This window comes from Mesoplodon densirostris, chromosome 17, assembly GCF_025265405.1.
Source record: "Mesoplodon densirostris isolate mMesDen1 chromosome 17, mMesDen1 primary haplotype, whole genome shotgun sequence".
Lineage (NCBI taxonomy): Eukaryota > Metazoa > Chordata > Mammalia > Artiodactyla > Ziphiidae > Mesoplodon > Mesoplodon densirostris.
This window is the reverse complement of record NC_082677.1, coordinates 1,471,490-1,497,423: the sequence shown is the minus strand read 5'-3', so window position 1 is coordinate 1,497,423 and position 25,934 is coordinate 1,471,490. Positions and strand designations below refer to the sequence as shown.

The 25,934-nt window shown below is 50.4% G+C and overlaps 1 protein-coding gene across 1 annotated transcript; it reads right to left on the bottom strand.

The window, feature by feature from the left end:
- Positions 1-608: 608 nt before the first annotated feature.
- On the bottom strand, positions 609-25,590 carry FGF9 (fibroblast growth factor 9). Its single transcript, XM_060080138.1, has 3 exons — positions 25,314-25,590; positions 16,980-17,083; positions 609-854 (listed from the first exon to the last, which is right to left on the bottom strand). Exons 1-3 carry the CDS (start codon positions 25,588-25,590, stop codon positions 609-611), a joined length of 627 nt encoding a protein of 208 aa, XP_059936121.1.
- Positions 25,591-25,934: the final 344 nt, after the last annotated feature.

The window sequence follows — 25,934 nt, the reverse complement described above, 5'->3', positions numbered from 1 at the left end:
TAGAATAAATAAATATATAAAATAAATAAAATGTTGCCTTTGGAATTTCTATAAATAAATTTCACTTTTTTTCTTTTTTTTTCTTTTTTTTTTTTAACTAAGAGGTCTTTGCTTTAAATTCACTGGGATGACCCCCGTGACAATGAACCGAGAAAGACTTGTCGGTCAGACCGCACCCTCCTGCCTGTGAAAATGCAGCGGGGCCCCCCCTCGGGCCACCAGCCAGATCCCGATGCGTCCAGGTGTGGCAGCTCTGCTGATGAGGATGAAGGACAAGAGACCGGACGGGAAAGCGCGTCTATCCCCACATGCATCGGCTGGTCCTCTCTGCTCCCTCCTCTCTGCAGCCCCACTCACCCCCTCACCCTGCGGCCTCCTGCCCTCTGCTCACCACACACCCGGCAGCAGTGGGCAGGGGGTCCCGAGAGAGGACGAGCCTGGAGAACAAAATCAGCATGTCCCCTCCACGCCTCCGTCAGACTATGCATGCGACAAAGTTTGGCAACAGTGGAGCTGATGTGATGACACAGCAAATCAATAAGAACCCACCGCGTGAAACCTTTATAGTGGTTACTTTTTTAAGGGCTCAAGTGAAGAAACGGTCTTTGTCAACTTTGGCTTAGGATACCCTTATAGAGTTCGGGTACTTTGTCGGGGTCCACGGGTCTGGGTAAAAAATGTGTGAATTTCTGGTGCCGTTTAGTCCTCGTTCCTTCTCTGGGGGTCCCGTCCTTATTTAACGCGACATAGAACCGCCTTCCAGTGTCCACGTGTTTATACAGATTCGAGGAGTACGTGTTATACCAGTTTTCTTCAAACTGTTCTCTGAATACACACTCTTGGGTTAGTTTTTCCTGTTAAAAAACAAAAGCAAATATTTTGCAAAAATTAGCTACTTTCCGTATTGAAAGCAATTGCGACATAACATAACTGGTGACAAAATACCAATTTTAACCCACTTTAAGTGCACTTTGCAAAAACTGCTTACCTCTATAAATTTAACTACCTCCTAATTTTTTTCATAATGATTAAAGCACAAAAGAGTCTAATTTTTTCTAGTCAAACTTTTCCACATGCCAATTATCTGAATGAGTCAGTAGGCAAAGGCAGCTAACGCCATGAGCTGTTCCCATTTTCACCACAGCAGTTAGGATGGTGACCATCCTGGGGGGAGGGCCTTTTCGAAGAAAGAGTCTCAGAGTGCTGCTTCATCTTCAGCGTATTTTTCGTAAAGTCCTCGGTACACAGACCAACCTCACCAGTGACGTCAGAGATTTTCTGCCCTTTGAAGCAGTGGAGGTTATTCATTACACTAGAAGAGTGGTTTTCAAACTTCAGTGTGCAGAAGAATCACTTTGGGATGCTTTTTTTAAGTGTAAGTTTCCAATCCCCAACCTTTTAAAATTCTGATCCAGAAAGTCTGGAAATACGCATTCTGAACAGGCCTTGTGGAATTCTGATGCAGCCACTCTTTGGTCCACATTTCGAGATACGATGCTTTCTATCAGGTCTGGGTCTTCCTGGGTACAAAGAAGTAAAGACAAACATCCTAGCCCTCCTGTTTCCTTGAACTTAGAAGAACCACCACACACACTCCCCCCTGTTTAAAAGCAGAAAGGTTCCACATTTTCATAAATGTATTACACTTCACCCTCCACCAGAGCTTTATGAAAGCCTGGGTTCCCTGGAACCCCATAACCTAGGGCCCCTGCAGCCGCATTGTCTCGAGGGCAGTAAGGACCAGAAGCGATGCACACATCACACCCCAAACCGTGAACTCATTCCAGGCACAAACAGGTGCTTCTAGCTGCGCCTGGAGAAGTGAGGCGGTGGGTGGACCAGCTTCTTGCTCTTCTCACCACGCAGAAACTTTAAGATCAGCACCTTCCCAGATGGCAGTGTTAAAAAAGAAACACCAAAATGACTTCTGAAAACATTCCCCTTGCTCTTGCCCACCTGGCCCCTTACGTAAATAAGAAAACCTACAAATACATGTCCACGCACAGTTACACACTTGAGGACACAACTTAGTGCACTGATTCACAGCCAGCCGAGCACAAGGCATCATCTCCAGCTGCCGTGGTCGCGTCGGGAGAGCGAGGGTGGGGCCGGGGGGGCGTGTCAAGCTGAGGATGCTGAAAACCAGCGGCCAGCGTGAGCTGGCTTCCCCACATCACTCCTCCATTCAAGGAAGGCTTCAACCACCTGGAAACACAGGGGACCCACACCTCCTGGGAGCTGCTCTTCTAGGTCAGGGGTCCCCAACCCCCGGCCACCAACCGATACCGGTACTGGTCCGCGGCCTGTTAGGAAACTGGCTGCACAGCAGGAGGCAAGCGGTGGGCGACCAGCGAAGCTTCATCTGCCGCTGCCCATCCCGCCCCCGTCGCTCGCATCACCTCCCGAACCATCGCCCCGCCCAATCCGTGGAAAAACTGTCTTCCACGAAACTGGTCCCTGGTGCCAAAAAGGTTGGGGACCGCTGCTCTAGGTGATCAAAATGTCCTGAGCAGGTTGGTAACAAAATCTTATCTCCTTGGACCAGTCTCTGCTAAGCGAGCTGAAACAAGGGAAAGCAACAACAGCAACCAAAAGCATCGAGCAGGACAGGATGATGGGGAAACTCTGGACAGCTGATGCTGGGTTTATAGGGACATGGTGCGTTGCAGGGGGCGAGTGGCACCTGCAGCCCCCCTCACCTGGGCGCTAGCAGAGAAGCCCCTCCCCTCCCTCCACAAGCAAACCTAGAGGAAACCCCCTGTGCTGGGGAGACCAGGCTGAACCTGATTTCTGTTTCACCTCCATTAAAGCGGACAAAATTAAAATAGTGTGTTAAAGACTTTAACAGCTATTTCAGACTTTACGTCCATCTGTACAATAAATATTCTCCCCACAGACAAGATTATTCCTGGCTTAAAATGTCTGGTTTGAGTTTGTAGTGATTAAGTAAATTTTCTAAACAAGCGATGTTCATTTATTTTCTACTTAATAAAGGTGGACCGAAGTACGGTATTGTAGAGCCTTCAGTTCTACCAAGGACATGAAAAAACAATTCAAATTAAGCTTTCTTTTTCTCAGCAGGAAATCACTTTACCTGACAGATACTTGGTTTAAAAAATAAGGCTCGGGCTTCCCCTGTGGAGCAGTGGTTGAGAGTCCGCCTGCCGATGCAGGGGACACGGGTTCGTGCCCCGGTCTGGGAGGATCCCACATGCCGTGGAGCGGCTGGGCCCGTGAGCCATGGCCACTGAGCCTGCGCGTCTGGAGCCTGTGCTCCGCCACGGGAGAGGCCACAACAGTGAGAGGCCCGCGTACCGGAAAAACAAAATAAATAAATAAGGCTCTCCCCCTTCTGGACCCCAAGGTCTGCCCCAGCTTCTATCTGCTTTGTATACAAGTCGCACCTGCAGGGCCTGCACACCATGAGGGGCCAGGCTTTGGAGCCACAGCCCCTGCTCCGGCAGCCTCACCTGGAGCAGGTCAGTGCCAGCACCTGAGGCGAGGCCAACACAGGTGCGTGGCCGGGGATCGGCACCCGGGGCCCAGGACACGCCCCCAGTCACCGTGGGGGCACGTCAGAACCATGAATTCAGAACCTCTCAGAACTGGAGCCAACCTCAGCCAACAGGTATTGCAACTTTCCCCGGAAAATGCCCGGGACAGGGGGGCCTGCAAGGGAGGTCACCGGCCCCAGACCCCGCACCTTCCACTTCTCACTAATGGAGGGTTCCTCCAGACACCCCGTCCGTCCAGGGACTTCCGAGGCCCCTTCCAAAGGGCCGGGCGGGGGGCTCCACGGACCACGTTCCGGAACTCAGTGCAGCCCCTCTGATTCTGACAATCACACGTGCTGCCTTTCTTCTTTACCTCAAAATGCAATTTTTAAAAAAACACTATTCATTTTGCGGGAGGAACGGGTGGAGGTGGAGAGAAAACAGAGCGTATGCACAGAATTCTGCAGTGGACGCTGCACGCTAAGACTGAAACACTAATGAGTCCAGTATTGAAGATGAGCCTCAATTCACATGTTTTGGGGGTATCGTCAGTTTGCGAAAAAAGAAAAGCAACCTTTTTTAAAAAGTTGAACGAGGTAAGAAACTGAACTAACCTTTTCACTGCTCAGCAAACACGGCTCTGTTCCCCTTACGAGGCTGCTGTAACGTCGCTTACACACACAGTATAACGCTCTAGGCAACACGGAAAATGAAGTGAACTGTTCCACGTATAACAGTGTCATCTACAGACAGCAGCTTTTGTGATGGTTACGAGCTCAGTCCTCTCCTTCACGGGAGGGTTGGATAACCTCAGTTAACTAGTTAAATGAGGCCGTGCAGACATTACCTTGCAAAACCCCTGATCCAGTTCAGCTCCCGTAATTATTACACAAGGGGTATAACGCCACTCAGATAAACCTGCAGACCTTAAAAAATTTTTTTAATTTAAATGATCATAAAATTAAAGACCCTGATACCTTTCTATACCATGTATATGCTTTCAAATAATTTCTTCCTGCTATTTGGGTTTATGTTAATGTGTGATTTTTGTTTCAGACAAAGGTAGACAAAGCAGCAAGATTTACAGAATTAATCTCTTTATGATTAGACTTTAGTACTTAGCGATAAAATATTTAGTTGAGGTGAATATATTTATGTTACATATTTGTACTCCAAAGTGATTTCTCTAAATTAAAAATAAGAAAGTGAATGCAAATTGGGATAGCAAAAAAATATATTAAGCTGTATTCTTATATATACACAGAGGAGAAGAAACAGTTTCTGCCTTCAAATAAACTATACACTTTAGAATTATAGAACTCAGATGTTTTAAGACTCGCCACATGTTTCCAATGCAGACAGTTTATAGAGTATTCCACTATAAAGTGATCAATTCTTCTTTTATTGTATTTCCATGTTTTAATATTTTTGAGGGGATTATTTAACTATAGCTGTTTATGGCATACCTATCTTTGAACTGCTGGATTATGTCACTCAGCTTGGGTGGAGAATGTGGATTTAATTCAAAAGTCTCCTAAAGCCCATGCTTTGGAACAAAATCTGGTGAATGTCAGCAACTATGGAAACCCCTTTTCATTTTATATCATCAAATTCTGAGCAGTGGGAAAAACTGAAATTAAAACTTCAAAACTTTTACCAATCCTATTAAAACCAAAGTATGAGATAATAATGTGAAAATTATAGTATACCCCAGAGAATGTTTAGGAATGTTATACAACATAAACTCATATGGACACTAGTCTTAACTATTTGACAACTGGAAAATGTGTAATCCACATGGGCGTTACCATGCCTGATTCCTATCTGTACCCATTTAAAAACTGAAATCAGAAGTTTTCAAAATTTGAGATTCGAGTCCTCATTGAAAATGTATAGACTTATGCTGCTATTTTAAAACATGATTTCCATCTTTATACATATCAACATATGGTGTAGCTTTAACCATACCATCCAAATGGTTGCTTGTGTTCAACTCAATGGGTTGTTTGACCTCCCTGCATAAACTCACAACACATAAATCCCAAGGTCAGAAACCGCCTTGATAGAGTTCCCCAACCTTTTGTAAGCTACTGATTTGATGTAACCGCTCGTTCTCTGCCCACCGTCTACCCCTCCCTTAACTACAATTACTCGTAGAGATGTACCTTCCTCATTCATAATCTAGCAGTAAAGTCTTGATGGGAATTGTTGCAAGCATCGGGGTGATTAAATAGAATGACGAAAGGATCATTCATAAGAAGCTAGGTATTTTAACGCTTCTCTCCTGGGAGAAGTCCCCCAACAGAAAGCAACAAACACACAGAACAGGCAGGAAGGCACTATTTCTCATTTCATTAGAAGCTCCATTCAGATCCAGCCCCCTTAAGCCCTCAACACGCCTCACTCAAGGCCTATTTTTCAAAACCTCTTTAAAATCCCTACCATTCCCACGGGCCTGCTTTTACACCCATGATCTTGGCCATCAAAACTGTCACTGGAATTGTGGGAACAGTTGAATCAGTCGTGTCTGGTCAACGTACACAAACGAAGCAAGTGGGCGGGCAACGTCTGTCTCATCAAATACACAAAAAGGTACGAATTCCTACGTTCTCTCCACTCCTCCCCCACCAAACCAGACAAGAAAAGACAGAATTCAGCTTCGCTCCAGAAGCTGCATACTTAGGTGTACCTGTGGACTCGAAGGTAGGGCCCAGTCTGAATGTGATCCGGCCTTGGACATCTCCTATGGCGTGGGCTCACCAGCCACGTGGTACCCACCACACAGCCAAAGACAGAGCCCGCCGCGTGGACCACAGGGCAGACCAGACAACTTAGAGGCTGTCGTTAGCAGCCACCCTAGAAACGGACATTTGTTTAGCAAATCAAGTGAGCTCATAAACTTGCAATATATGTTCAGAGGTGGAGCCCCACAGGGGAAAGAAAATCCTGCCCAAGGTTGAACAGAATTCAAGCGGAGAAGTTTAATATTCACTTTATGAAATAGTTTTGCTTCTGCCAATGGGTAGACTATGCACATTTGGTGCTTCTGCCGAGAGCCCTACAGGAAAAGTTTGTGAAGTTTCTCTTAGGGTCCTAGAGCACAGGTAACATTTCTTATCATAAATGATCATCTGATAAGAGAAGTAAGTCATTCAGTGACCACTTAAAATGCACATCAGATTTGCAAAAGCTGAAAAAACTTCAAGCTAAATATTACTCTTTGTAAAACCTGAAAGTAGAAGCACAGACCATGGAGGAGAAGTGGGCAGCTTCAAGGCTGGGAGGTGGAATGAAGGAAATAATTCCTATTATTAAGGACACCAGGCAGAGACATTGGAACCCAACCACCTTGTCTGCAGGATAATCAGCAGGCGCACCGCAGGAGGGAGAATCAAAACAGAAACACGTACCAGAGATCTTCTATGGTAGACAAAGCAGGCTGAATTCAGGCCTTGAGTGCAGAAATAAAATTAGACAAACTGAAAGATTAACAAAGATAATGGTAAAGTAAGCGCAAAGGCAATTTCTGAAGAACTAAAAGATTCACGGAATTTCTATGGTAAAGGAATGTCAACCTCCTACAGACACACACACAATGGGGTTGATTAGCCACCCTGGGCCTCAAGCTCCTTCTCTGTGAAGAGAGGAGATTGGACTCAGGGATGTCCACGGTCTCTCTGAGTCTAAGGCTGAATGATCCGGCCTTGGAGCATCCAGTGTGGAGGCCTAGCCACCCACAATGACTCGGGAAGGATGCACTGACCAGGAAATGGAAAAGAAGCTGCAGCGTTGCTGGAAAATAAGGGAAGAAACACGCCCAGATGTTCATCCTCCATTACCTCTGCAGAGACGGAGAGCTAAGTAATGCTTCCAGAAGCAGCCAAGCGGGGAGGCTGCTGTTTCGGGGAAGAAAGGACGGGGAAGAAGACACAGCTTCGGCACAAGGGGTCCCTCCTTCCCTCCCTGGGAGACCGACAGGATGTCCCCCGGTGTTGGCCTCAAAAAACACAGCTCACAAATGAACGTCTGCCTGACCAACAAACCCTACGTCATCAGCTGCCCGAAGAGGACTTACTGGGAAGAAAAACCAAATCCTGGAGGAAAACAAGAAGTTATCAAAGTCATAGAGCGCCCAGAGCTGGAGGCAAAGTTGGACGTGTGCACAAGGGAGATAAAAGGCAAGGTTAAAGAGAAGCGACACCAGGGCTCCAGAATTTCTCAGACACCCAGTCACACCCCCCTCCGAGGTGCACAGAGAAACCCCGAGTGGGCTCACGAGCACATGCATGTCTCTGGCACCTCTCGACTCCCCGGGGCCCCCCCTGCTGCCCGCCACCAACTCCAGCTGGACTCGCATCAGCCCAGATCTCTCTGGAACCAAACTCTTCCTCCCAGCCCCCGCCTTGCGCTAGAGAAATGGCCCCACGCTCGTGGAAAGTGACGGGTGCTGCGGTCCCTTCCTCACACGTGGGTGGCTGTCCCATTCTCTCAGGGCCCCTCTGCTAACGGCCCCCTTCCAGGACGAATCCGAGCTCATACCATCCATCGGCCAGTCAGCCTGCTCCCCCAAGGCACCGGAGCCATACACCAACGTGGGCCGCTTCCAGAACAGCACCTTCACCCTGAAACGCCGAGTCCGGGGGTGGCCACTGCAGTGCTGCCACGGCCTGGCGACTTCACCACCCTGTGGGCATGAGAAATCATGCCCACCATCACCACGATGGGAACTAAGTCCTTAATAGGCAGTCCAACCTTTTCATTTCATTAAGTGAGTAAAATAGTAATGTGCTGCATTTGAGAAGAAGGTGTATAAAATTAACCTTAACAAATGAAGCTTTATGGTTAACATTTTCAAGTATAATGCAAGGGGCGCCATAGTTCGACCTGAAGGGAAATGTTTATTTACCTTCACAGACTGTATCCTAAATCTTAACTTCTGAATTCTGACTTGCAAGAAGCACAACTTCCGTGCGCCTCCATGCAGGCGTCTCCTTCTGGGGCCACACTTATCCCTGAAGGAGGCGAACGAGCAGCTGCACAGCCCCGGGGGCCAGGACAGCGCTGGCCGCATCCTGGGCCCCGTCTCCACTGTCCCCATTACCCTGGTTCCTAGTCCCAGCCCAGCCAGTCTGAGGAGGATGCCCAAGGCTGCACAGCCCACGAGCCACGGAGCTAGCGTCCCAGGCCCCGCGCTGCACCTACTCCTCACTGCAGCTCCAAGTTCAAACTCTTCAGGATGCAAGTACAGGCTTGAACCTTCCATCGAAACACAGCAAACTGAAGATCTACTCAAAAGACAGGGAGAGAAAGAAACGGAATACAAGCCACCCCAGAGGGTCCAGAGAAAACGACCTGCCACACAGCAATTCACAAGGAAAATGGAAGAGAGGGAGGGAGGGCGGGGGGCAGAGAGGAGCCTCGGGCTGGGAGTGGACAGCAAGCGTGTGCACATGTGCAGGGCAGTGTGGCAGCCACACGGACAAAGCCACTCCCGGCCACAGCAGAGCCAGCCCAGCACGCACAGGGGAGGGTGCCCTTGGCGTGACCTTGGCAGGTCCGAGCTCAGAACACTGCACTGAGCCGTGGGCGGTTCCCCACAAAGGAAAAGCAGGCTGCAGCAGAGAGCCCTCTGAAAATCACAACAACAAAAGATTGAGGAAGGAGGGGATGCATTTATGTCAGGACTGTGAGCATTCACGGAGCCCTTTGCGGGGCTCCACTCCAAGCCAGAACCTCTCCGTCCTTGGGGAGCCTCGGTGGCGGGGTGCTGGGAAGGCAAACACTCTTCTCAGCCGCCTGCAAGGATGCTGCGGGGCGCCCAGGTCGACGGACACGCAGCGGACAAGCCAGTCCTGGCAGGGGGCAGGGGGCAGGAGGCGAGCGGGTGGGGCTTTCCCTGGGAGGGGGTGTCTCCCGGGCCGGGACACGGAGCAGCAAGGCTGCAGCACCCCCGGATGGCAATGACGATGACAGTGGAGGACGCTCCAAATGTCAGCGTCGTGGCCTCTGGCGGCAGCTGAGAGAAACAGAAGCAGAGCCAGGACCACTGGGGCTGGAGGGGCAGTAAACATGGCAGGATCAGGCTCCTCCCGGCAGCCGCGGCTCCAAAGCCTGCAGCCCCGAAGCTGCTTGCACGCCAGCCTTTCCCTCCCCGAGCCCACCCGCCTACTTTTCTCCGTCTCCTCTGTGAGCAATCCTGACGTCTCCCCCCAGGCCGGGGATGAAGCTCCCTCCCCCATGCTCCCCAAGGCCTTTCTGTGTACAACTCCGTCACGACAGCCATCACACCAAATTATAAGCCTTGGTGTGCACGTCTGACTGCCCCCCAAAGCCGCAAGGTCACCCCAGGAGAAGACAGCACTTACCTGTGCGGGGTATTGCGTGTGGGTCGGGGCCCTGAACCACGGCTCCCGGGGAAACACAGGGTTAGGGTCCTGTGAGCCTCTGCTCGTGACATTTTTGTCAACAAATCAATACATGTTGTCTTACGCCTGTTTGTGTTTCAAGTTAATAGCGTTGCTTCATTGGCCGTGGACGCAGGCAGTGACTCAGGCCGACGGAGGCTCCTCTGAGGTGCGAGCGTCCCCCGTGAGGCTCGCCCAGCCTCCTGAACTTGGGACACCGTACAGCATCTCGGCACTCGGCCCCGGGGGCATTCTAACCAGCAAAACCACCACCCAAAGCACAAAAACAAGGGGCGCTGGCTCAGTGGGAGCTGCCCTCACGGGGCCTCAGCCAGGAGCTGCCCCCTCGAGACGCGGCTTCTGCTTCCCTGTGCAGGCCCGCGAGCGACGCAACTGCACGGTCACGCGGCAACTGCGGCCAGCAGACAAACGTGCGCGCACGCAGCCTGCAGTCACGAGGGCCAGCTGTACTCCTGACGCCTACGGAAGGGCCGGCCCGTGTGAGCAGGGACACAGTCACGTCCCCTGGCTTTGTGAAAGCAAACGAGTGTGCAAGCGAGGGGAGCCGCGTGTGGCAAGGAGCGTGCCGGGAGGTGGGAAGGAGGAGCGGAAGCCCCGCGTCCCCAGCATCCAAGCAGCGGCCTGGCTCTGCGCGCCCGACAGACGACCCTCTGCAAAGAGGCGCGATGTGTGCGGGGTTCAGGGAGGGGCGGACCCGAGACCCCGGACCCTAAAGAAAGACCCTCCCCGCGCACTGAGCACAGCCCCGGGTACTGGAACCATCCCCCGCCCGCCTCTCCTGCCACATGGGTCTACTGGGCCCCGCCCGTGAGCTTCGAACCATTAAAACGGGCCCTCCCCGAAGTCCACGAAGACCTGTGCTGGGTGACTCCGGCCACCGCTAACTTGCGAGGTTTTCCACGCACCTCAGACCGTCAGGGGAGGCAGCTCGCATGCTTAACAACATAAAGGTAAGTAAACTCAAATAAATAAGTAGATACTTTTTTAAAAGATGATTTTCCACGAATTAACGGCCAGGAGTATAGATGCTAAGGAAACAAATGAACCACTAAATAGAAACTAGGCTACTAGAAAGAAACAATTGTTTCAAAGTCTTATCTGTGAAGGGAGACTACAATCCTGCTCTAATACGAGGTTATTTCTGGCAAAAAAAAAAATATATATATATATATATATATATATATATATATCTTTTATTCACAAAAATGGATGGCCACTGATGCTTATGTATCAGGCAAGGTTTACTAATTCACCTATGTTCAAATAGTAAGTCCTTACGTACTCTCTGTGTTACCTTGACTCAGTCGCTAAGCCACTAAACTCTCATTCCCATCGCCTCTAGAACAAGGACACTCTACGAACGAAATCAGCTCACACAGCAGAAGGTGCTCTTCTGAGGCGCTGCCCTCCTGTCTTCAAAGTCACCACTTGATCCTCTGAACGCTGGCAACGTACACTAGCAATTGAAGGCCTTGCTCTATCACCCGAAGTATCTATTTAAAACCGCCCACTTCCAGAGCACACCTGCCATCGAGGAGATTACTGCACAAATGACCCGTTTCATTTCCTTTACAGGAATGACATTCCTTGGAGACTCAACGTACAGGACACGCCTGACCGTCCACCATCAAAGTCATCTGAACTGACACAGCACAACGACAAACCGCTAAGTCCAGTGTGGACAGGCCATCGGGTACGGTGTCCTGTTCCGTAACACATACATTCACTCTGCTTGTTCCAAAGCCCCTCACAAGGGCACCGCGGCACCTAATGCAAACAACAGGGACCCTCCCTGCCAGGGCCTCCCAGCCCCAGGCGTTTTCACAACTGGCACCTAGGGGTCCCAGGAGGATAAAGGACCAAATCTGGGGGCAACAAGCTTCCTGGAAGAGCGTTTTCTCTGACCCTTCATTTCATGAAAAAGTAAAGGGATCATTTTAAGGCCACTCTAGACCCTCCAGATGACTGCGCATAGCCACGTACTGCAGCCCAAGAATGTGCGTGTGTCTAAAGTTACCTTCAACGCTAAGCAGTACTACTCTCACCATCAGGGCTACTGGGAAGAGAAACAACATCCTTGGAACATCGGTGAAGGCCAGGTGATACCTGGCTTCCCAGTAATTTGCACCAGAAGACATGGGGGGAGGACCTCCTCCTCCAGGAGCCCTGGGGGACAGGTGTGCCGAGCTCAAAGCCTGGACACTGAAGCGGCATCTCAGCCATCACATCAGACCCACCCTGCTGCTTCAGAGTCTATTGGTCTTATAGTCCAGTGTGAATTTTAATATAAATACGTTTTGAATTGCAGTTGCCAAAGAGGCATAAGGGGTTCGTGTTTGTACATATTCAAATAAGATAATAAAAATAATCTAAGTCAAATGGGGTTCTGAGGATCTGAGATACTTCACCGTTTTCCTCTTACAGAGGTAGACATACTCCTTCATCCTGGGACGGGTGGTCCTTCAGGCCCCCTGCTGCTGCGCCCACTGTGGAAACACCACACACGTGGAAACACTGCACACGTGGAAACACCGCACAAGGGACTGCTCTGGCTCACACACGTCCACCCAGTAGAGACAACTGCCCCAATGTTTGGGGCTTTTTTAAGTTCCTGTGCACTGGAAACACAGTCCAAATCCATCACACCTTGGTTACTGATTACATGGACTCACATAAACCAAATCGGGCCCAGCTGTGTCTCTGGAAATGGAACAACAGTAGCACATCTGTCAGCGCGGTGGCCAGGCCCCATAGAGCTGGTCTGAGTCCTCGCTCTGGCCCACCGGCCCCCGAGCTCCAGCCCCGGGGCAAGTCACCCCACCCGCTACCCTCTAGCCATGACAGTTAAGCAGGGTCCTGCCTGTGGAGGTCCAGGATGGTCAGGTGGACAGCGACATCCTGGGTAGCGCTGTCCATGAGGGGATGACCGGCTGAATAGCTGAGGTGACAAACCCTATGTGCCAACTGTTCACTCAGAGTGGGCCTTCAGGAAACATACAGACTGTAAAGACAGAGTCTGGCCCCTAAGAACTTAATCCAGTGGGAAAGACCAACAGGGAATGGAAACTCTGGACAGAATACAGTAAGTGCTAAAAGGGATACAAACCAGAAATCCATGTCATCCTTTTCACCACGTTTACAGATCCCATGCTCTGCTTTCCTGTATCATTACAATTTTAGTGATTGTGCTAACTTTTTCTAATGAAAAGGTATCTCTCATTAAATGCAGGCTCCTTGAAACAGATTAATTTTTTTTCAAGGCATTCTTTTTTAAAGATATATTTATTACAGTCAATTATTCTTGACACACTGAAGTATCTTGATGACACTCAGATAATTAAGAGTAAGACCCTAAAAGTAACTGAGCCTTACTTCTAGTCTCTTTGATAAGAACGAAAGTGACAAATGTAAACTAATACTCTAATACTTTAATCCTCTGCCCAAGTGTGCACCCAAATGAGTGTGTATGTGAGAGACCTAATACCCTCCCTAAATTCCACCCAGGCAGGATGTTCTAATCTTTACATTTGAAACATCATGTGCCCTTCCTTGTCTCCCTCCCTTTTCTGAGACTCCTATTCATCCCTCAAGACCCAATTAAGCGCTACCATCCAATTTCCCCAAACAGTTATTTAAACACTCTCTGGACTCCCAAGATACTTGTGATTCCTCTAATACAGTGCATTTCACATTGCACTGAATTATTTGTATTTCTCCTACCAGATTTTGAGATATTTGTTACACTGTCATGCACTTAGCACAATTCTGGGCACATAGTAGGTATAAATGTTTGTGAACAAATGAGCAAATGAATGGAGGCATGGATGAATGAACACATGAATACAATCATCAAACTCCATCCCAGACGGAGAACAACTCAGGTTTTCCTTAAATCGTATAATGATACACATCAGCAATAGAGTTTTTCCTATTTCTACAATTTAATAGGATGTCACAATCCCACATATTTCTCTGAAGAAATATTACCCCATTCACCTCTGGCCTTTTAGATCTAATCCTAATGTAAACTTGGAAACAAAAGATCTACATAGATGAAAAGAGAAAAATAATCCCAAAATACATTTTACATTAATTTTTGCTACATTTACACATTCACTTACTTTATAAAAGTGATGGCTATTTCCCCAAATCTATTTACCTTCTTTCCCAATGAGATCAGTCTTTTCCAGTTTTCCCCAATGTTTAGAAACACACCTTTTCCACTTTACGGAGCTTCACACAACTTCATACAAGCAAACTCCTCGGGCTAGTTTCCAGCGTATTTAATAACAGTATCATTGCCTGTTTCTCTCTTTCCTTCTCTCCATCTCATCAGGATGAAAAGGGGACGTGTGGGTGTCCCCCCCATTCTCACTGCCACGCCACGATGACAACCACAAACACAGTGGAAAGTGACTCCTGGACACCGAGGAGATGGTCTCCCCCATGCCTCCGCACACCCGCATGAGGTACGGACCACGGACAAACCAGGCCGGCTGCTGGGGACAGACGGAACTGCTGCATGACATCATGCACATAGAGCACCCTGTGGGCCAGGCAGGCAAGCCTCGGGAGCGAAGCCTGCAGAGTCCTGAGGTCCAGAGCAGGAACCGTTCGGGCCACCTAAGTCCAGCCCTTGGTTTCGTGGATGGGAGGAACAGGCAGGGCACCCACTGATGTCCTGACGCCCGTCCCCACGCTCCCCCAGACACCACCTTCTCCAGACTCGGCCACTCCCCCTGGGGCTGGACATTCAGATGACGCGTTACAGCCCAGCTCAGCACGGGGGTGGCAGGGAGGGACCCCTCCCTCCAGCAGGGCCCTAGGGACAGGCTGGCCTCAAGGGCTGCACCTCCAGGGCCAGTGAAGCCACGAATGAACGACGACTTCAATCGGCTTCAACCCAGCACGTGCGGGGCTCGGGCTGTGGCGGGGGCGGGGCGCGATATTCAAAAGAAAGCTGCAGCCCAGGCCCTCGATACGCTGGGGACACGGCCACACGGCCACACCGGCAGTGTACATTCCTCGTATGATGACGGAAACACACATAAAGCATCCCCGGGGCCCAGAGGACAACACAAGAAATGCTGACCAGAAACTAGGGTCCGAGTTAGGGGTGTAGGGAAGGTTTTGCAGAAAAGGCAGCATCTTCACGCATCTGAAAGAAAGAAGGCTGCCTCCACGGGCACAGTGCGGGGGGGGGGGACAGCAGGGTGGGGGGAAGGGGGGACCCGACCGCGCGGCCCAGCAGCCCGCAAGTGTCCACAGAAGAGCAACGGCTGTCCGCGTGGCCCGAGGGCTGAGGACAAGCAGCATGGCCTCGGTCTGCTCACTCATCGCTGCCTTCAAAACACTTTGCCTAAAGGCGTGTTTTATAAAATAACGTAACATATATGAACTACGCGTTCCATATGCAATTTTCAAATAATTTAAGATGCAGTGTTGAGATCCACACTCAAAACATCTGGACATCACGGTGATAAACTACAGTCCCTTCCACCCCACCCACAAAAGGTCAGACTGCGACCCAACACAGAAAGCCTTCTACTGAGCCCAACTATGACTGATTTAATTAAATCCACGTTATGGACCTAAAAGTGAAGGAAAAAGTGAGGGGCGACCAAAGGAGAACATCACTTCATGTTTTAAAAATCTAAAAGCTTCCTTACATCTTGAATCTTTGCACTTAAAAGCGTTGACAAAGATAATTTAGGAAGTAAATAACTTCATCTAGACCAAGAACTGTGTTTAAAAAACTAAACTCAATCCTATGCTTAAAAACCTATTTTAAAATAATCCATTCTCTCAAGGAAGCACTTTTTTAAAAGACAAACGTCTAACAAAATCAATCAATCTTACATTCAAATTTTACCAAAGCAGAAAAACCATCCTTGTGTCATGAAAAATGGTGGATGTTATATTCAAACTATACCATTTATTGTCTCCTGGAGTTTCTGAGTAAAAGTTGGAGACTACTCCCAACCTTTGTGTGTGTGTATGTGTGTGTGTGCACGCGCGTGTATGTCATGTGTGTGTGTGTATTTACTAGTATATGGATAAAACAGAGGATATCTAGAAAAACTTTCCCCTGATTCTACATAAAAATGCCCTTCGTTTCTGCCAACAGAGGACTCCAGAACCTCTCCTATCCTGAGCGTCTTTTAATTTTCAGCTTTTTGTAGATTCTAGCCAAAGTTCTCATATTGCAGATAATATGGATTAAATCCCCATTTGACCACCAATAATGGCAACAAGAAACTAAAGGCTGACTTCACTACAAAGCTTTTGTTGAAAACTCAAGTTATACACAGTAACTGATAACCCAGTATTCACACTCATACCTTTAGCAAAAATGTATCAAGTTCCTACTGTGCAGTAAAGAGATACAAAGTCTGCCCCTCCTCTCAAAGCAGAAGCGGGGGGGCTCTTGTTCATTTCTGCCCCCCCAACCCTGGCACCTAGAACCGTGCCTGGCGGGCTACAGTGAGCGCTCTTCTTTGCCTCACCCAAGGAGCTTACGACCCAGTGGAGATGGGAAGTAAGACAGGGGAAGGAAGAAACTCCTAACACTCGCAAATAATTATTATATTTTTATATTCTTATTCACCTACAAGAATATCTGACAAAAATTTCCATCTCCCTTCTCTCTCTACATAATGAAAATTTTATGTAGCTCAGAGAAAGGGTTTATACTCACTGCACGGTCTATTTCTAGTTTTAATTACAATGCTTGGCAAAGCTTGGAAGAAGATCATTTCAATTTGTTTCAAAAATAACTCCCATTCAATACAAGAAGATGGGATTTTTCACAGTTGTGAATTTTTTATTTCCTTGACAATGAAAATGGCTTGGCATATAAATAAAGCATTTGCTTAGAAACTTTGGTCTCGTGAAGATCCAGGGCTGATATCTATTAATAAAAATGAAGTGGTCTTCTTCAAAAAGTGGAAACCTACACTCCCCCTCCCACCACTGCTTCATTTCTATTTATAAGCTCGAGAAAGAGCAGTTCCCAGCAAACGTGAGCCAGGAAGGCGGGCAAGGTCTCTCAGGTACTTACTGATCCGTACAGCTCCCCCTTCTCATTCATGCCGAGGTAGAGTCCGCTGTCCACGCCTCGAATGCTGACCAGGCCCACCGCTATACTGATAAACTCCAGGATGCCTGTGAGACCAACAGCAGAGGGAGACAGGTCAGAGCACAGAGTATCTCCCCTGGAGCGTCCACATCCCTGGGAGCATCTAAGAGGAGGGCCGCACCTTCACTCGAGAAGTGTCTTCTCTTAAAACCACTGCCCCAAAGAATTGATTTTTCAACTAAATTTTATCTTACAGTAACGAGACAAAAATACTTATCGACGTGACACATAACAAAATATTTTTAAGTAAAAAAGCTAGCATTTACATAGATATGGTGAGAAGTGACATGTCAGTAAACCAATGCACATGTTCTAATTAACTTAAAAGAGTATAATGTATGAGAAAACTTACTTCCACTTCAAAAATGTGAAATTAAGTATATGTGTATGGCCATGGATTGGAAAAAAAAAGTTCTATTCAGAGAAGGGTCTATGCCCCTCATAATAAGAATAGGAGGGCCTCCCTGGTGGCGCAAGTGGTTGAGAGTCCGCCTGCCGATGCAGGGGATACGGGTTCGTGCCCCGGTCTGGGAGGATCCCATATGCCGCGGAGCGGCTGGGCCCGTGAGCCATGGCCGCTGAGCCTGCGCGTCCGGAGCCTGCGCGTCCGGAGCCTGTGCTCCGCAACGGGGGAGGCCACAACAGTGAGAGGCCCGCATACCGCAAAAAAAAAAAAAAAAAAAAAAAAAAAGAATAGGAGATGCCAACCAAAGACTTGTTTGGTTTACACCGAAAGTTATCCAGTTCTCTATTGTATAACTGTATTGAGCTCCATCTGGAAAACTAAAAAGCCCACACATATCCCAAATATTTCTGCTTAAACAAAGTATTGATTTTCACTGTGCTTATCTAAGCCCCAAAGAGATAGATAAGCAATTAAGATAACACAATATTCTGGGGGAAAAAATGCTGATTCCAAAAATGCTCTTGATTTAAAATAGGCATGGAATACTACATCCCAAAATCAAATCAACACAACGATCTTCTTTTGTTTCCTTCTTTCACCTTGCTTACCTAAGAATAACAATACCTAAGCTGGGCATAAACCCAGAATTGTGTGGTCATACAACAGCAGTTCCAGGTTCTATAACCATATTGTTGTTTTAACATGATTACCCAATGGTATACGGGACGACGCTAATATCACTCGTGCTCAGCCATTTTTTCCATTTTGTCTTAAAGTGCTACACTTCGTGTAAACCTTGTATTAACACACACAAAATATTGAGTTGTTTTAAAAATATCTCCAAATATTAAAAAATTTACTTACATTTAAGAGTTTAGAAAGAAACTAAGGGTAACCCTGGGCTACAGTCAGTCTCATGTGACTCATAGAAAAGCACTTACATGTATTTTTAAACAATTAATTTTGCAACTCTCACAAAATAGACTGTGTTGCAATCACAAGAAGATGTGAACTACATAAATCTAATAAAGCAAAGGTTCCAAGGTGATGGACAAAGGGAAAGAGATTTCTTATAAAGAGGTATTCTTAATTCTGTTATAAGCACAAAATGCAACAAATATTTTGAGCTTACAGTTTACAGAATGTCTATCTGGACCTGCAAAACTATGTATTTTAACAGAATGTGAAGTAGTGTGTGAATAAATATAAAGAGAAGTTACTAATTGCCTTCTGGATCTGATAACCTGTGACTCTCTAGTGAAAAATACATGTGAAATAAGTTCATTACCAGCCATCCCTACCTCACAAACCAAATGGAAAGACAAATAAGGCAGTAGTTCCATGAGAGTCATTTCTTGTGAGATGCACGCCCTTATTGATGAATCATTTTATTTCATTATACTACGACTAACTCTTATGATTAAAAATAACTTACATTGTAGCCTTTTATTACTATAGGAGTCACACACATGTGAATCTCTTCTTAGCTACCTGAAAACACACAATATGTCATAGTTATCCTGAAATAGTATAAGGAATTCATTAATGTCCAATTTTCATTGTAAAATGAAAACATTTGGCCCCTTTGCATCTGACCGATTTAATACACCATGTCAATAAAACTGAAAGTCATAAAACTAAAATAAACAATACCTGCACCTTCTAAGAGGGTATCTGATGATCCTTCTCTTTTCCCTAAGCAGAAGGCAGCTCTGAGACTATTAACTGACATTGCCCATCAGACCTAAGAAAAAGTAAGTGCACGTGATCTCGCAACACCATGTAACTGGCTGGTCAGCGGAGCATCAGAAGTAATAATATCAACAGCGACTATCGTAACAACCGGACTCCTCGAGCATCGAGTCTGTGCCCAGTGAGAGGCCTGATGTCATTCGGCCCTCAGAACAGCCCTAGGCATTACTATATGCTAATCTCCAGATGACACGTGGGGACACTAGGTTCAAGGATAACTTGCCCCCAAGCAATCAGACTCCAGAGCCTAGGTCCTTACTGATTGGTACACCTTCCCATCACTTTTACCTTTTCTCATGGACCCGTGATTTCTGTACCACTTTTATATAGTTATTCCCTCACTAGTGACTGGAAGATGTTACCCAGGTGAGACTCTGCAGGCCCAGCGCGCAGGACTAGAAGCAGAGGAAGTGAGGGGCACGTGAGCTCCTGGGACCGTGCCCTCGTCACACAGAACTTGGGAAGGTGGGCACCTGTGTGTGCAGACTATTCACACGTTGTTCTCCGTGCACGTAGGTTTTTTTTTAAAAGGACTTAAGGTCCGAAATGATTATCATACATTTTGGAAATGAAGGTAGTAAGATATCTATCTTGTTATCTCTTTCTGGCATCAGCAAGATACGCACTCACTCATTCAATCAGCAAACTAAGGAGTGACTGTACTGTAAGCCAAGCACCATGCCCTTTTCTGAGGGTATGAAGATGAACGAGGTCTAGCCTACACCCTCAAAGAGCTTCCTGTCTAGTGGGAGGAAGGGCAAATAACCAGATAAATGTAATGACAATGTGGGAAATGCGGTGAGAGGCAGGTGTTCAGGGTACGCTCAGTGTCCAAGGGTGGGCGGCTCACTAAGGCTGGACAAGGAGAGTCAGAGGGGCTTCCTAAAAGGAATCGGGCCGAGACAAGCCTCCGAGGGGTGTTCCACATGAGAAGGAACTACATCTAGGGACCCCAGGTGGAAAAGGTTTCATCATCTCAAACCAGCACCCCTATCTCTGCAGCTCCTTGAGAAGCAGAGACCTCGAAAGAGCAGCCCAGCTTTTTAGGAGGCCACCTCACGATCCGAGGACAAGCAGAACTCACAACGTCTGAGTCACAGCCGCTCCCTCACGTGCAGAGAGGGCCGAAGCTGCGAGGCCACAAAGACCTGGCCCCCTGGTAACCAGCTCCCGCCCCCCGCAGACTGCAGTCCTTATCATTCCTGCTACCATCGTGTCCACCATGAACTCTAGAGCCTCAACCAGGTCAGCTAACCTCTCCCCGGGCCTGAGCCACTGCCGAGCAAGTGATCACAACCGCACTGATCTGAGCGGGGCCGCTCCCCCGGTGTCTGTTCACGTGCACGTGAGGCTCAGGAAAAGCCCAGGAGAAGGCTTCTGTATAGAAACGGTGACATGCTTCACCATCGTCAGGAGAGGAACGGAATGAAGGAAAGGGCTAGGAAGAGAAGAAGGAGGAAAGGGAGGGAGGGAAGGGCGGGGCTGTGCCTGAAATTAAAGTGTGGCCCTCACACGTGTCCCAGGGTGGCCCAACTCTCTTAGGCAGTTCAGAAAGGCCACAGCAATGGGCAGTGATGGAGTGGCCTGGGAAGCGTGAGGTCAGTGACGAGTGGCACCTGGCGATTCCCTTTCACGGCAGGCAACAGTTCCAGTGAGGATGCACTCACTGGGCCCAGGAAGCCTGACGGGGTCTGGTGGGGCCCACGGTCATCTGTGGTCCGCAAGAGGCCAGGTCAGTTCCTGGGACCACTTCAGGAAAATGACCTCAGCAGAGCATCATCCTCGCTCCAGACTCACTAGGTAGTAGTGCTCAGCCCCCAAGCTCTGTTCACGTGGACCATGACCCCAAAGCTGGCCCAGCTCCCAAGAGCCCCGCTGCATGGGCCTCACCTCCACGCTGGCCATGGGAAGTGGGAGGGCCAGCCCAAGCAGCTCCACTCTGGCCCGTGTTAAACAACCCTCCAGCCTAAAAGCCCCCAACACCACTTAACAGAGCTGCATTCTTCAGAGGACAAGAATGTGTGCAGACTGTGGAGAGAGGCCTGACACGAGGCTTTCGAAAATAGATTAGCCGGCCCCCCCCCGCCCCCCCACAGAGCTCCCTGCTGGCCAGGAGAACCCCGAACCAGGGTTGCCAAATCAATCAGCTCAGAGCCCCAATCCCAGCAAGCCCGAGTCTGCAGCAACTTGAGCAAATCCCAGAGTTCATGTGGAAAATGACTAGCTGAATGGGAGCCATAACCCCACCGATTTTTCGAGAATCTGAAGCTATCCTGAAAACGGCTCCTTAAATAGGCAGCCTTTCCCTTACTGAGATATTGAAGAGCCAGATACCCAGAACGGCATTGTTTCAAGTGCGAAACCCTGGAAGTAAGATTGTTTTGAACCTCTTTCTTTTTAAAGCATACTGTTATCATGTTTCTCCGCTCTGGTACAACTTCACCTGACCCCTGGACCCGGCCGCCCCAGCCGGGAGCCCTGGTACTGATGCGGGTGGCCTGGCAGAGCTGCACTTGGGCCGGAAGACGCCCGGCAGGGACGCAGGCATCTCCGCACCAGGCCGGGGTCACCCCGCTCAGGCTCCTCGTGCCAAGTCAAATAACGGATCAGGCCCGACGCTCACTTCTTTATTATTCCACATTACCATTTCCTCAATTGATTTTCTGCTCACTTTTTCCGTCTAGCAAGTGCTCTAAAGAGGAAAAAAAAAAAAAAAAGGAAACGAACCGTCTGGCTCCCGTGGCCTATCACCCAGAGATACGAGTCCCGGTTCCCTTTCTCCAGGCTGGGCCTCAGCTCCACGCCAGCACCCCCGAAAGGAAAACAAAGAGCTCCCTCTAGGTCCCACCTAAGTTGTCAACCGCGCGGCTCCTGCTGGGACAGCAGTAAGGTCCCCCCCCCCACGACCCGCACCGCCGCCGCAGTGCCACCGCCACGCTTGCCAGCAGCTGCGGTCACCTGCGGCTGCGGGGGGTAGCACGTCATTTTCCCCGCACGCTTCCTCCTGCCTTTCCGTTTCAGGTAGAAAAGGCACCTTCTGTTTTAATCAGGGTGCAAACCCCCCTCGCCCCTACCCACAGCTACTCTTTCCTATGGACTCGGAAGAGAAACCGGGGGTGCATTCGAAGTCCCCAGAGCGCAGCGGGCGAGGAGGGGGGCGCACGCGGGGGAGGGGGAGGGCCCAAGGTGAGGCGGGGGGGTGGGGGCGGGAGCGCCAGGTGCGACGGCCGCAGCCCCGCCCCGGGTCCTAGCGCCCACCAGCCGTCTCCGGCGCCGCGGGCGGGGCCGGGAGGCAGGGTGGGAAGCTCGGCCGCGGGGCGCTGCAGAGGTTGCTAATATTGGGACCTGCCGCAGCGGGAGACCGCGGCACTGCTGTCACCCCGGGGGCGCTCCTCCCTGCCACCGGATGGAAGCTGAAATAAGCCTCTCGTCTCGCCCTCCTTCCCCGCCCCCACTGCGCACACCACCCACTCAGCCGCATCCAAACCCGGGTGAGGGCGCGGCGAGCGCCGGGCGCGCCCCTCCCCCGCGGCCAGCTCCCGGCCGACCCCCGAGCTCGGGCCGGGCCCCCACCCCGGGCCAGGCTTTCGCTGCCCGGCCTCCCACCCAGCACTGCGCCTACCAGCCCGCCGGCAGCGCCGGGCGGACAAGGAGTGGACGTGTCACCTCCGCAGTCGGAGGTGGGATGCCGAGGCCGGGTTTTTGTTTTACGGCCTCTGTTCAGCCACCGTGCCAGCGTCCTTGCTGGCTGACCCCAGAGCGCGCATCTCGGCTCCGCGCTTTCCGTTCCCCGGTCCCCTCCATCCACCCTGGTCCCTCTCTGTCCCCGTGGCGGAGTCACCGGATTCCTAATGACTCGGCTGCGTGTAGCGAACGTCCTACACGAAAGGTGACTGCGTTTAAAAAAAAAAAAAAAAACCACGGTGGGGGCGGGGTGGAGGAGCCCCAACCGGAGCCTCCCCGCCTCTCTGCGCGGGTCCCGGGTGCTCCCGGCCCGGGCTCGACTGCACACCAGGCCGCTGGCCGCACTCGGGCGCCCGCCGCGGGCTCCCCGGGCCGGGGCCCGGCCACGCAGGGCGCGGAGACGGGCGCCGGGCCCCGCTCGGGAGCGGTAACAATGGCACGCGGCCCCCGCCGCCTGCGCCGCCCTTTGTCCCCCTCCCTTCCCCGCGGCTCCCGCCCTGCCGGCCGGCCCGACCCACCTCCGGCGCCGCGAGCCCACCGCTCCCGAGACCCGGCTGTGAGCGTCGAAGGAGGGAGAAGGGTCCGAGACGGGACGGGGCTCAGGGGCCTCGGCCCCGCCACCGAGTCCCCCGCCGCGCGCGCCTCCGGCAGCTCCCACCCCGCGCGCGGCCGCGCTGCCTGGGCGGCGACTGGATCCGCTGGACCAGCGCTCACACGCGGCGAGCGCGAAGGGACGCGACTTGGGCAAAGGGAGCCCGACCCCTAAGCGCGGCCGGAGCGCGCCAGCCGGCCGGACGCCCGGGACACAGCGGTCCCCGCAGCCGAGGGCGCGCGGGGCGGGGGCAAGACGCCGAACCCGAGCGCGTCTAGGACCGCGCGGAGTTGGCCGGCGGCCGCCGAGTGGCACCTGCCGGCCGGCGCGCCGGGGACCCGTCTGGGCTCGGCGCCCCCGCCCACGGCCGCCCCGGGTCCTGCAGCAGCCCCGGGAGCGGCCGCAGAGAGCACTTTAGGAAAGTTTCGTCCCCGCTCCGCAGCGGCCAGAGCTGCCTCCGCTTCTCGGGGCTACGTTTCCGTAACTGAAAGCTGCAAAGCAGAGAAGGGAGGCAGCCCGCCGTTCACGCCGGTAGGTTCAGTGCGGGGTGAGCCGAGGCAGAAAATCCCGGGGCTCGTGCATCCGGGACCAGCCCCGTCTCAGGCCCGAACCGTCCTCACCTCCGGCATCGTCTGCGGCCCACGAACCTACACAGATAGTTTAGATCATGTTCAACATCTGGCGTTAAAGCTTGAGGAAGAGAAATCACCACAGGACTTTGTTTTTACGACCTAGTTTAAGTGTTGTCAGGCGGGTTTACTCAATAAGTTAACTCTTTCCAACAGTCTGGTTGCCCAGATGCCCCCCTCCTTTTTTTTTTCTTTCTTTCTTTCTTTTTTTTTTTTTTTTTTTGGCAAGTAAGGAAAAAACCCGAGTCGCCCCTCCACCATCAGTTCCCCCCACTCCGGGACTGTGCTCGCCGAGTCACTGCTGTCGGGCTCAGGGCGGCCCAGCAGGCACGTGTGTGCACTCACTAAAGGGGGCAGTCACCAGCCCTCGGGTCTGCAGCCATCCATGCTGAGTCACAAATACCCTCCTCGGGAAATGAAATCCTCGGAATGCCCTTTAAAATTAGCTCGCAGCTTTTGCACGGGCGCACACACTCACACCAGAGCCACACAGGGCTGCACGCCATGGAAATTACAGAGAGCACAGGGAATAACTCGTGGCTGGAAGGACAAACGCCCCTGGTGAGCTCCCTGGCCCTTCCTAAGTCATTTTCCCCCAGTGCCTCTGCCCCTGCAGCCCAGAGTCTAAAATACGACTTTAGTCCTCTTCCCAACAGAACAATCAGCAACCTTCGCCTAAAGGGTTCCAGACCCTCACGGTGGGAATAAGCAACACGCTTAATTTAAAATTCAAGCAGGATACTTATTGAAGGAAAAAAGGGAAAGGGCAAAAACTTCATTTGACACAAGATGCTAACCACTGCCTTTATGGAAATGCATTTTAAGTTCTCAGTAGTTAATCATTAAAGCTTTAAACTCGTGGAATCAGTCCATTCAGAAGAAACTTCCTAAACCCGATCTTCCTGTGTATCTGATGCAAAAGAACTAGGGGCTTGTGTTATATTTATAAATCATGCCCTCCTTTACAAAGAAAAAAAAAGCCTTTCAATGTAGACCCGCATCAGTGCCAGCGGCAGATCTGCAATTCCGGAGGCTTCCCTCCCCCCCCCACCCCCCTTGAGCTAGCAAGACAGAGACAGACCGAGACAGAGAGAGGGAGAGACCCCTTCCCGCATCCCCCGCCCAGCCACCTTCTCGGTAGTTACAATCCGAACATGCCAGCACGGACAGTAAAGGGTTAATGGTGTACCTACCAAATCGGCTGTGGTCTTTCCTGGTTCCCTGGATAGTACCATTGGGGAAGATTTCTAAGTGAAATCCAGTCCTGCAGTAGAGCTGCCTCCGCCTGAGAATCCCCTTTAAATGATCCAAGTCTGTGACTGCAGGTCCCCTGGGTAGCCCCCCTGCTTCGGACTGACCCAGGTGGTCACTTAACAAAACCGGGCTGTCCGCCGGCAACACGGGCACATTCCCAAACGGTGCCGCATCCTGCACACCGAAATAGTTCCCAACTTCACCTAGGGGAGCCATCAGAAGACTCGGCTTTCGGAGCACAGCGATAAACAATAATGATGGTGCCAACCCAGGAGCTATTAGGCGAGGTATATCCAACTCCCCTCCCTTACTGCAGTTGCAGAGAGAGAAAAAAGGTCCCTTTCTTCAATCCATTAAATGGATAAATAAAAGTCATCTGCTGTTTCACTGGCACAGGTTCAAGGTCAAACCACGGATAGTCTAAGAAGCCACCACTTTATACTCACACACTGACATATTGATAAAGGTATCTATGTATCTCTACAGATAGATTCCCCGGCTCTCAGCAGGCAGGAAGGTCTTCATCCCATCCGACCGTAATAAGGAAAAAAAATCCGTAG

Excerpts from the sequence above, each read along its gene's own strand:
- FGF9 (XM_060080138.1), bottom strand. The coding sequence starts at position 25,590 with ATGGCTCCCCTAGGTGAAGTTGGGAACTATTTCGGTGTGCAGGATGCG. Across the intron at positions 17,084-25,313 it reads GAAAGACCACAGCCGATTTG|GCATCCTGGAGTTTATCAGT; the intron begins GTAGGTACACCA and ends TTGGTCTCACAG. Across the intron at positions 855-16,979 it reads AGGGGGAGCTGTACGGATCA|GAAAAACTAACCCAAGAGTG; the intron begins GTAAGTACCTGA and ends GTTTTTTAACAG.